The 13,272-nt window shown below is 36.9% G+C and overlaps 1 protein-coding gene across 5 annotated transcripts in view; it reads right to left on the bottom strand.

Annotated features, from left to right (window-relative positions):
- FER (FER tyrosine kinase) overlaps window positions 1-13,272 on the bottom strand; it is a 196,135-nt gene that overhangs the window by 59,153 nt on the left and 123,710 nt on the right. For all 5 annotated transcript variants that reach the window (XM_069775943.1, XM_069775947.1, XM_069775944.1 and 2 more), the window contains one exon: window positions 11,585-11,679. In XM_069775943.1, coding sequence (XP_069632044.1) covers window positions 11,585-11,679 — 95 coding nt within the window. The remainder of the gene's footprint in view (window positions 1-11,584; window positions 11,680-13,272) is intronic.

Genomic DNA, 13,272 nt, shown 5'->3' with positions numbered 1-13,272 from the left:
GAAGATGTTGCTTGCACTGGGACTGCAATGCAGATGACTTTTTAGCAGAAGACCTGTGAGTAGACCACAATGGAGATGACTCACTAGCACAATAACTACTATAAAATGAAGTTGAGACAAAGGTTACAACACATTATATGTACTGTGTCACTTCCTTTTAACGGGATGGCAGACTATAGACATGTGATATTCAACATGAGGAAAATACTGACAATGATTAGCAACTTCACCTTAGATTTAAGGTGGATCAAATAAGCTAGAGTGTGCAGCCAATGATCCTACCACATTAACTACTTATTCCCAAATGGCATAAAGCCTGTCCAAAACCAAGTCTGTGATCATCAGGGCAACCAAGTTGGTGAGGGGCCTGGAGCACAAGTCTTATGAGGAGCAGCTGAGGGAGATGGGGCTGTTTAGTCTGGAGAAAAGGAGGCTGAGGGGAGACCTTATCACTCTACAACTACCTGAAGGGGGGCTGTAGTGAGGTGGGTGCTGGTCTCTTCTGTCAGGTGGCTGGAGATAGGATGAGAGGAAGCAGCCTCAAGTTGCGGCAAGGGAGATTTAGGCTAGATATTAGGAAAAATTTTTTTACTGAGAGGGTTGTCAGACATTGGAATAGGCTGCCCAGGGAAGTGGTTGAGTCCCCATCCCTGGAGGTATTCAAAAAGCGAGTAGATGGGGTACTTCAGGACATGGTTTAGTGGGCATGGTTGATGGTTGGACTCGACGATCTTGAAGGTCTTTTCCAACCTAAATGATTCTATGATTCTATGATTCTATGATCTCTCAAGAAGAAACCAGAAATCACAGCGAGACATCAATAGCCAGCAACCCTTGTCCTGTGTGCTGCACAAAATAATCCTGCCCAGACTACGTGGACTCTGTTTTGGTATTGTGGCTATGAGGACATAGGACTATGAATGGGTAGATACAACCTACTTCAGAAATTAACTAAAAGGAGAATCATCTTCCCCCAGGAAGTCTTCCATTCAGTTTTGTTTCATTAAATCCTATAATTGTACTATGGTTAAAAACAATAATCACTAGCCTTGAAAAGGATTCCAAAGTTGTGATAGCCCATGTGAAACAGAACATACATAAAGAACAGGGTTTTTTTAATCTAAAGAAAAACAATGAACATTTTTTAAATGCAGACACATTAAATAATAGATATTTAACTTGAAAGTTGTTCTAGGTAAAGCAAAAATAATAATGTGAAGGAATACGAACAAATAAAACTAAAGAAGTAAGATGCATACAGAAGTTCTTGCAGCTACCAAAACACTTTGCTGACTATTAATGTTTGGTTGTTTTTATTCAGTTTTCAAACAGATTTTCTAGTTTCATCTACTTGCTGATTTATTTTTGTACAATTTTGATACAAAATACAGTATCATCAAAGCCTAAAATATTTGAAAAGATAAAATCAAACTCTGGTCTCAAATGTTACAATAAAAGAAAAATGTATAGTGGAGCTTTGGTCTTGTTTTATCAAATAGAGAAGCTCTACGGTAAAAGGAATTTTTAATTACCACCACCTGCACCCCAACAAAGGAATCTGACAGTTCCCCCTCTCCTCCTAATATCCTCACAGCTGGGAACCACACAGCAAATAGGGCGGCAGAGGCACACATGAACGTACAAAACTAAGAAGAAGGGAAGAGAGGAAGAAGAAATGGGGTCTGTATGTGTGCATGTTCATGTGTACTACAAGAGGGCTGGGAGGGAGAGGGTGAAGTTCGACATATATATGGAGAGAAGGAATCCATGGGAGGGTGTCTGTCTGGTTCATAGGGTGATGTGCCCAACAAGAGAGAGGTGGCAGAAGTAGAAGCATGGCACATTGCAGAGAAGCAGAGACAAAGAAAAACGGAAGCTGGAAGCTTAGCTGAATGCAAGAGGAAAGGATAAATTAAGACACAAAAATTAGAGAAACAGACAGGGGACATATTTGTGTGAAGAGAAACAGTAGGGTAGACAGAAGGTGGCTTTAGCAACAGTTGGGTATTGAGCCAGATAACTTATCTGACTAGACAAAAAAAGAAGAACTGAATGGAACTCAAAGCCAGACAGTCACTATCACTGTTAAAAATCTGCACCTTATCTCTAATTTGAATTTGTCTATAATGTGACTGACAGGTTTTTTTTGGTTGCACTGATTTTGACAGCATGCAGTAAAGATTCAGGATGTGACTGTAAGATAGGACACAGGTCTGAAATTTGCTGGCAAAAGTCAGCTACTGAGGATGCACAATACAACCCATGTGGCAGATCATGCAAAGCTTTATTAAAGTTTTAACGCATCTCTGAAGAGAAGCAATTTGAAAAAACCTGAATGGTCACTGTAGAGATCTCACTACCTCTAGAAGAAGGAAACAGAAAAAAACCCATGATACAAAGTAGAAAACACAGCAGCTGAATCACATAATGTGAAACTAAAAGTTAACATTTTTTTCAGCATCGATCAGCATTCCAGGACTGTGTATGAAAACAGCTGCACCTCAGAGACAGCAGGGCTAACCTTAGGCTCAGGTAAGCCATAGCATACACATACTTCAGCTAGTCTTAGCAACAACTCCCCTTTATTCAAGATGATAATTCATTTAGCAGAAAAGCTCAGATAATATGGATATCATACATCACATCGAAAAATAAATTATACATACCTCAGTCTCAGCACTGAGACTTTGGTTATAAATGGGCTTGTTGGCTTCGGTGCAACTAACAGCAGAAGTACATGGAGTCAGCTGTGGTTTGGTGCTATACCCTAAAGTATCACTACATACAGAAAATAAGAGTAATACCATAAAAGTCAGTTAAGATATAGAAGGTTGTACCAGCTCTACCTTAGCACCAGCTATAACGGATCTGTAGGTGTTTCTCCACTTCATGCTGTGTAGCCATCTTTTCCAACAAAAGACAAAAAGAGGGCCTGATAGGTCAGGCACAATACTGTGCTTTATTGGCAAATGCTTCTGATCTAATATGCCCTGTGGAATTAAAAAGTGCTCTAACATACAGAAAGTAGCAACGGAGTCACCTTAATTTCAGAAGAGATGGAGTGAGTAAGCCAAACTGGACCAAACCCAGCTGCAGGTAGGATAGCATGAACAGGATGCAGAGGTAACCCCAGAGCTTGGCTTAAGAATGGCTTATCAGATCCTGTTACAGGCACTACAGAAATGGCTATACTCTTTCTGAACGTGCCTGGGAGCCAGTGTGGCTGAAATCAAGCAGTGCTGCACCTGAGCAAATAAAACCTGTCACCTCTGAATTGTTTCTGCATCAATGGCATAGGCAATTTGCATCACAAATGATTCAGCACAAATCTGAACAGGTTACCTTATCCAGTTGCAAAGATGGATATTACGACCTTGCTGAACTCCACTTTGAAAGCTAGCTACATATGTCTATATGTGAAATATGAAGCCAAACATACATAGTTGAAACCTAATTCAGACAACCTTCCCGTACTATTAGATTACTGGATGTTTTCATAGCTGCTTATATGTACAAGCGTAGCTCAACCTGTTTCCAGCTGCAAGTCTTCAGCAAATCTACTCTAATGTATGTCAGCATAAGCCTAAATAAAACGAGGAACACAAACTCTGTGTCCAGTTAAGTAGGGAGTTGCTTTTTTTGCAACCATGTATCCATTATCAAATTTAGTATTAGAATAAAAAATGTCCAGAAATGCCCACTGGGGAGGGGGTGTGGGAACCACACTCAGAACAGATCACTGATAGAATAGACTAAATAAGGTCTATGGCCACAGAATGGATTTGGAAACAAGAAACAACTCCTGGGAAACTGTTCAGAACTGTATGAAAGGAGACCTAGTTTTCATAATATTTTAATATGTAATATCCTCATAATTTATTATATTATCATAACATATATGCTAGAGGAAGCTAAATTAAGACTCAACAGATAAGCCAGATTCTCTAATTGCTTATTTTTGAATGCCTGACTTAGCAAAAAGAAAATTATTTCAAAATATTTCTGGAGATGTAATTTTAACTATGTTGATTATAAAAATGTTTAAATATATAAAAACCTGAAACAGAAAGTAGGCTATCAGCTTGTGAATAAACAGTCCAACAGCTAAAAGGATTAGGTCACAAAAAATGTGACTGCAAGTTTCCTTCTACTACCTTGAATCAATCATTGGAACATCTACAGATTTTTGCATCTACTGTCAATTGGACAAATCCTTCCCGAGAGAGCTGGTGCAGGCGTGATGATGGTGTTTATCTTGACAACCTGTGCAGACTCTTTTTGCTGGAGAGACACAGGTACCTTTGAAGGTTATACAAGATAAACTGCTGAAATAGTTGCATGAAGTGGTATCTGCACCACAGGATTACACAAAACGCCCCACTATAGAACACACAGTTCATGAACATGCCAAGTTCCTATCTCTAGATTAAATTCTCCTTTCAGGGCAAGCTAAAATTCGAGTTGATTGAAATGAACATAAAGAAGAAGAAAGAATTTTGTGGCTTGGGATTGCTTTCTGCATCTTACAGATTACATTTGATTTTGATTTGTTTTCTCCCCTAAACCTAGCAAGAGAAAAAAAACATTCAAAGTTTAAAGGGACTCCCGCAATTTGTTTTTGACTACATGGGAGACTGCATGATAAATTAAGAGCAGCTGAAAACACAGTTAAGTGATCTGGAGTGTTTCAGTGAATTAAAATCCCTTATTCTCCAAGTAGAAATATGATAATAAGTTCCATGATCACTAAGAGAGAAGTTGGGACCAGAAAGATATAGTGAGGAAGGGCAAAAGAGAAGGGTATTCTAGTTTCTTCTTTTCCTGTCTTTTTCCATGAAAAGATGCTGAGTTCACTCTGAAAGGAGAAAAGAACAGGAAGCAGTTTTTGTCAAGCCCTTCACCATTTTCCTGATAATCTTCTCTACACCCTATCAAAATCCAGCATCCATTTGTCTCAGGTTATCAGTCTGGACTCTGGCCAGCTTACAGATAATGCTAGCAGTGTTCCAGGCAGTCTCTCTGATCATCATCTAAATTTTCTAAAAATGAACTGTTATGAAAACTCCTTTATGCCCTGTGTGGCCTTAAGAGACACCAGCAAATTGTTCTTTTCCTGTTCTGAATACCAAAGCAGCTCCTCATAATTACCTCCCTTTCTTCAGCTTTAAGGTCAACAACACAGGATAAAGCACAAAAAAACCACTGGGAAAACAGGCACAGAGCAAAGAAAAATGAATAAAATAACCCAGAAAAGAGAGTAAAATGCTCAGTTTTTTAGATTGATGTGGCATCACAGAAAGTTACATGCTTCCTTACACTGTACTACAAACCATACTTTTACACAAAGTTCTGCTGTTCCTCATTTTGGCAACCATCCCTGACAAAGGCTTATCTGCTTTACCAAATTCCTGTAGTGAAGGACTGCATTCACAGTCTCGAATATGCAGCAACCCTCACCAAACAATTTTAAGACCAGCATCCCACCTTTACCACACTACTTTTCAATCAGGTTGGTCAAGTCCACATGACAATACAAACTCATGGCTCTATACTAACATCAAGCATTTTTCAAATCACAACATACGGGGTTTCTTTTCCTGCAATTCATTAGCAATTCTCACTTGAACTTCTTCTGTCTTTCTTAGGATAACCTGAATACTCTAAATGTATCACAACAGATTATTAAAAAGTTACTGTATTACACTATGAAATAATGCAGTATTCATGTTTTTAGATCAGAAGATACCAGAAAAAACAACTCCATCAAATACCACCTTTGCAACAAACCTTATCAAACCATCTTAGCCAAAATTTCAATATAAAGTAGTACAAAAAAAAGGAAGAATAGCAACCTATATGATTATCAGAGTTCTTCATAATACTAACAGGTACCAATATTATAATTTTTCTAAGCAGAACTTTTGAAAGTACTTGGGCAGTATACATCTGCTTGAGAGTTGTACTCTGCTTCTCCTGGAGCTGATCTGAATAATTTCTATTCCTTCAATGCAGGATTTAAAACTCACTGCATGGTACTGCAATTACAGCAAGATTTACTTCACTGTATTGTAAAATAAAACATGCCTTTTTGGCATGGAGTTCTTATCAGCTATGTGCTAACACAGCATCTGAAATCTGCTCCTGGGCAGTGGAGACAGAAGAAGAAACTGGCAGTCAAATACTCTTTTTCTTTATTCAGTAGCCTCACTGGAGTCAGAATCAGCAGGGAGACTTTACACGCTGCATTCTCTCAAAGTATTGCTCTAAGCTAAAGCCCGGGGTCATAAACCAAGTTTACAGGCTCCTTATCTGAATAACAGCTTACTATTAGAACACAGTCTTCCACTGGATGCATCCTACTTACTGTGCATATGCTATGCAGAAGATCAGCAAATGCTCAACAAATTAGATGGTGTGGCTCACTGTGCAGAGAACTCTACAAGAAATTACACTAATTCTGGATGTCATACCATGTGCTCTCTGGCTCAAGACATCACACCACGTGCCTAGGGAGCTGAGATTACTTGAGGGTCTGTACCTAGAAAGCAGCACATCTGACTTACCACGTGAGTGCAGAAGGCATGCGCATATACATTGTTCAGGCCCATCCTAAATAAAGAGTCCTAATAGAATGTGAAGAGTAGAAGCTAGCAATATGAAATCAGAAAATATGAGCAAAGGTAAGCGTACAGCAAAAAAGAAACAGAAGTCCAATTTCTATCAGGAACACAAAATGCATGCAAAAAATGAGCATATAAATGCATGGGTATTGCGCTTCTCAAATTTTCTATCTTTCTAGCAGTCTTAGTATTTTCAAACTGGTAACTACAGTTGTCAGAGAGAAAAAGTCATAACTACCAAACAAGAAGAGGAAATCTCTATGAGAAGTTCTCCATTAACAAAATGTTGTAACAAAGATCATTTCCAAAGAGAGTTATTTTCTGTGTTCCTAGTCTACTAAAGAATTCACAGACAAAAAACTTTGCCACTGTAAAATTCAGGTTAATTTTTATTACGTGGTAGTTGAGAAGCCACACAGTAACTTCAGCATTGGGTCCTTGTAAGGATCTGGGCACTAGTTATTTTTAGTTAATATTTCAATGTCATTTAGGTAAAAAAGAATAAAATGAATTATTTGCAAGAGTGCTTTAAAGTTTATTACAAATTTATCCATTATGCAATCACAAATCAACATTTTGAAACCCCTTGCTTTGCTAAATTGCTTTTTCACAGCAGCTAGCTAGCATAACTTAAGCCTGCAAGTAAGATTTTTCTATAGAACTCTGTTAACTTTCAAATATATTAAATATTTATAAGAAAAAAAATTAAGGACTCATTGACTCAATTTCAATGGCTATCTTAGCAATTTGGGGAAGTTGAGGGGAGCAGAGGCAGAACAATTTGCTTAGGATTTCAAAAATCATTAATTTTATTTTTTGGTAACTCTGATTCTAAATTCCTGAATGGCAGTTTTATGTCACATCCCTTCTATACATGTAACTTTCCAAGTATATATGAAGGATATTGTTGCTGCATGCATTTTAGCTTCTGTTAATATATGACAGAGAATATTTTAATTAGTATGTTTTTTATCAATTAGAATAATAGCTTTTAGAAAGCAATAATAAATCTAAATTATACAATAAATAAATACTGTCTTACACAAAACAGAAGCACACACCTCCCAAATAATGCTCTTTAGAATACTGATTGGGGTTTCTTATTAGGAGGTAGCCACCACAACTTACTGAGATTTTTATTTGTGGTATGTGTGTCACAAAGAATAAACAATTGGCAAAATAAGCTCCTCTGTATTCAGAGAAATTATTTATTATATGTCTTGGGCAATAGTACCAGTTGCTTACCTGGAAAACAGGAGCACTCAGCTCTTTAGAAAATATTCCAGTAGCTTTTTTACTATATTAAAATGCAAGTTGCCTGATAAACGTTCTTTAAAATGCAAGAAAGAAGCTTATGTTGTGATGGTCATTGGGCATATTTTGTTAGATGTCCTGGTTTCAGCTGGGATAGAGTTAACTGTCTTCCTAGTAGCTGGTACAGTGCTATGTTTTGAGTTCAGTATGAGAAGAATGTTGATAACACTGATGTTTTCAGTTGTTGCTGAGTAACGTTTAGACTATAGTCAAGGATTTTTCAGCTTCTCATGCCCAGCCAGGGCACCTGACCCAAACTGGCCAACAGTGTATTCCATACCATGGGACGTCCCATCTAGTTTAGGAACTGGGAAGTGGGGGGCAGGGATTCGCCGCTCGGGGACTGGCTGGGTGTCGGTCGGCGGGTGGTGAGCAATTGCCCTGCGCATCATTTGTACATTTCAATCCTTTTATTACTACTGTTGTCATTTTATTAGTGTTATCATTATCATTATTAGTTTCTTCTTTTCTGTTCTATTAAATCATTCTCATCTCAACCCAGGAGTTTTACTTCTTTTCCTGATTTTCTCCCCCATCCCACTGGATGGCGGGGGAGTGAGTGAGCGGCTGCGTGGTGCTTAGTTGCTGGCTGGGGATAAACCATGACATTAGACAACTGTAAAACACATCTTTGTTAAAATATAAGAATCATGCGCAGCTTGATTTTTAAAAATCATTAAGACTCTTACTCCTATTTTTTCAATCTGGTGGATAAAGCATCCTAAGTTCATCATCATCAATGGTATCATCATAAAAATACGGTTACAGTAACAAAAACTGTAAGTTTTTGTGTTCAAGCATGAACACATTTAAGACAAGTTCTGTCTTTTCAAGCCTTCTCCTTTCTCAGTTTAAAGGACTGTTTTTCTCATTAGATGTTGTCCAAGAAGCTAGAAGGACTAGAGTAACCTTGTCCCAACTAACTCTAGAAAAAGATGCCACATTCTGCTTACAGGATGTTCCTCCCCTTCCCACCTGTAGAGGTTCCTGCAGAAAGACCTGCAGGACAAGACTGAGAAGAGAAGAGGCTAGGCCCCTCACAACCCAGCCAATGGCAGGGAGATAGGATGTATTTTTCCACATATGCATCTCTTAAAGAGGATTTATATCATACAGATATGCATTACATTAAGATGTTTCCCTTATTTTTTGACAGGTGGTGAATTGTGAAAAAGATAATCAAGTCTTTCTGTACTGGAGTAATCTATGATGGATTGACACTGGGTGGACATAGACAGTGAGAGCAGTATGACCAACAGCAAATAAGTGAATAGAAAGTAAATGACAGTTCTTTTTCATTAACATATATAATTTCTCATCTACCTTTTCACTTTGCCTATGAATCTGCAACATGCTCTGCTACCTTATTTATTATTTCAGTTAATCCTTGCTACATCACCCATCTTGAAATTTCTTTATCAGTGTGATTCTTACTTTAGAACATGTGTCACTTGTTATGTTAACACACACACCAAGAAGAGGGATCTACCTACCAAGGATAATTGTCTCTGACAACTTGCTTTATTTCCCTGTTATCTCTTGGCAACATCTGGGTTATTTTTCCATGTAACAATAGATGCACAGATGCTTAAATATGCATCTGCCACCTTCTCTATTGTTTGCACTGATTACTTTATCCAGATGCATAGTTTTTAATCCCATTTACATTTGCAACAGAGGAAAAAGATTTCTCTGCAGAGACAGTTTATGACAGAATCACTAACAGAGTAGCACCTCTCCACATAAAGTGCTAAGTTTCAAAATACATTTTTAATACCTGAACAAATTAAGAATCTGAATTGAAATCTGAACCTGGAATGAAAAGCAGAACTAGCTGCTACTGAGCCACACCATAGCGGTCTCAAAAGACATAGCAAGTGTACAGCCTACACGTATTTGGGATACAAAACCAGTAGAAAAAGTTCAAACATTAAACAGAACTCAGAAAACACAGGAGAAATTCCATGTTTTATGGAGATGTTTCTAATTTTTTCCTCAGGGAAAAACCTGTCAGACATTTATTAATTATATGCCCTCTCAGCCATACATTTACAGAATACAATTCTAAGCTAAAACATGTCATTTTTAGTTATTAAAAAGAATGTCAGAGTTAAACTGCTTAAACACCTTCAAGCATGAACCCATTTAAGACAAAACACAGACAAAGCAGGTACTGAGAAAGTTAAGTGTTGAGTGCACGTCAACAAGCCTACCACTACTCCATTCTTCAAACAGCAGCATTAAATATCAAATCAGACCACTAATTATTATTTTAGGCAATCTCATCCAAACTTGCCATTAGAAAACAGAAAACCAGTAACATCAGAATCACAGCTTCTCTGAACTGATCTAAGTAAGTGTTTTGTCTTTCCTCTGCCAACTTCTTCAGAGTTGGCATCCTCATCATTTCTAGCTGATTTGGTCAGTCTTATGGTGTGTCAGCCAAGGTGTAAAAGAATATGGAAAAATGTGATGGCTTGATCACAGTACAGTGTTTATGAGGGTGCTAGCCAGAGGATTTACCGAGCAGCAAAACAGGATAAGAATTAAGAAGTTTCTTGCAAATTTAAAGCCAGGAGACAGAAGAATTTTTGGATAGACTCGGACTGCAAAATAGGTATGAGAATCAGAGAAAGGTTCTCACTAATTCCTCCCTGAATTGTATTAGTATGTTTCAACAACTTGTCCTAGGCTCTGAAAACCCTGAACCAGAATGATAAAGGTGTTAAAAGATCAGGATTTATTTTTATCTTCAGAGATGTCTGGAGAAGCTGATTACCAAAGTATGCCTTAAAACCCAGGACTCTGCTTTTAGCCTCCATTTTAATGAAGTTAATCATACGTACAAATAAAATAATCTAATATAATCTAATTGAATAAAGGCAGAAAATTCCAATAGGTCAAAGATTTCATCAGTGCTCTTGTACTAAAGCCAGTACTCAAGAACTACAAACAATCTAAGTCGTCATGAATGAAACAGCTCTTAAAAAAGCTTGCTGTATAATTTTGAAGGCAAATCCAGTGGTATATAAAACAAATACACTGTTGCATATTAAGCAGTACTGGAGGCTACCAAACCCCCCATTTTCCAGCTGCTGAGAAAACCAACAAAAAGGTAAAATTGCCCAAAAGCTGATATCATCCCAACAATCTGAAATTCTCTCCAGCCATTGATGAATAACATCAGTTCAAGATTCCAAAAATAAATTAATAGCAACCCATAAACTAAATGATATATTTTGGTAAAGAAAAAAACTCTTATATTACCAAAGATGACTAAAATCTGAGTTATTAAAACTGAAACATTACCCAGGTGTGAAATTACTTTAAATACAAGCATCTTAACATCACTATATAACTCTGTTGTTAAAGGACATACCATGTAATATCTTGTCAGGAGGTAAATGAAGATAGAGCTAAGTTCAGCAAATTCTATTGTCTTGAATGGCTACAGAAAAACTCACAACAGATTTGTGGAGCTCACTCCATTCCAAAGCTAGCAGAACCTAATATTTCCAAAGATTCACAACACAGGTGACTTTTGAGATCAGTCATAAGAATACAGATAAAGACAAATAGAAAACAATACATTTTACATTATGGAAACAATACTTATGAAAGCTTGCTGCAAAAAAAAGGAAAAAAATTACCTGGAACAAGTTCCATAACAATATAAATAGGTTGTCGTTGTGTGCAAACTCCTATAAGTTTTACAATATTAGGATGATCATACTGTTTGAGTATTCTGCAAAACACACAGTAAGTTTATTATATTAATAAACTTTATTTACAAACTGATTAAATATTGTATGAAAATATCTTAAACCTGTTATTTTAATGGAACATGTCATTACTGTTATCATAAAGAAAAAAAATCAATGTAACAGATCAATCATAATTCCGTTTGAAACGAAGGGCATACCAATTAACTAATAAAACAAGATTGAACACTATATTATTCTTACCGTAATGTTACCATTTGCCTACATAACATTTGCTTATATAACTGAAAAATGCCCTGACAGGTTTGCAGTTTCTCAAGAACTTTTGTAATTAAACAGCATTTCAGTGGTGGACCTGAAGCAGAGCTACATCAAAAAAGCATGCACAGCATGCCTCTACACTTCCCTGCTGCACTTCTCAAAAGCACACTCATTCCAATTTTACTTTAAGAGATTAATTAATACAATAAGTTTTAGATTAATATAAAGACAGCAATTTTAATTTTGGGAATTAAATGAAAACATTTACATCTTCTTACATAGTACTTTAATAAGAATATTTGCAGCCTAAAACAGCATGCTATGATTTATAAGTGAAATGAAGGGCAAGGAAGAATTCTACAGAGACATTGTAACTTAAATGTTTCTTCTACTATTTGCTGACTTAAAGGATCTCCTCCTTCTCCTTTTTCTCCTAGGATCAAGAATAAAATACTAACCTACCTGGTACATACATATTTAGTGAGAACACTTTTTTTTTTTTCCCCCAGACTAACACTACTCCATTAGTGGCAGGCTGCTTAACAAATGAAACATCTCTGCAGTTGCCAAGTTACAAGCTGTTTAAAATTATTCAATAGATAATGGTGGCTGATCTTCATTCTCTAAATGTAGATAGAATCTTTTACTTCTCCATATTGATCATACTAGTTTGGGAGTGAAAATGAAAACATATGAAGCTTCTTAGCAAGAGGCAGCAAGTTAATTTAAACAACTGTGAAATTATCTCAATACACCCCTCTACCCTGAGGTCTCAGAATCTACCTATCTACATCAGCCTACATTCAGAATATGTAGCATATTGTGGCGTGATTGTAATTTGAAAAATAAGTGTGCAATCACATGCTGCCTGATACAGCATAAAATATCTCTATCGGAGTAAACTCTTCTTACAAAGAGGAAATTACTAAACTGGGTCTATACAGTAACCTAGCCACGTTTGATCAGCTCTATTAGTCATGTATGTAAGGTAGGATTCATTACTGCTATAATCACATTTAAATTAACAGCATCTTCCAGTCTTCTTATAGCAATCCTCATGGCACATCTCAGAAGAAGTTCTAAATGGAAGCACTTACAACAACAAAGTTGTGTTTCATAGGCATAGCTTGCTTTGACAAAGAGGTAGTTTCAGCAAGTGCAGATGCTATTGCATTCACACATTAAAAATGCCTATGTTTAGTTACCAGGGCAACAGTTGTGGAATGTACTGAGGGAGAGAAAAGAAGGAAAAAGTTTGACTACTGCTTATTTGAATTTTTCTGAAGGTCAGATTTTGTAAATCCATCTAGTAATAAAACTTGAAAAAACCCCCACAAGTATATCTTTCAATTAAA

This window comes from Haliaeetus albicilla, chromosome Z, assembly GCF_947461875.1.
Source record: "Haliaeetus albicilla chromosome Z, bHalAlb1.1, whole genome shotgun sequence".
Taxonomy (NCBI): domain Eukaryota; kingdom Metazoa; phylum Chordata; class Aves; order Accipitriformes; family Accipitridae; genus Haliaeetus; species Haliaeetus albicilla.
The sequence above is the reverse complement of the archived record's forward strand: the minus strand, read 5'-3'. Positions and strand labels throughout refer to the sequence as shown.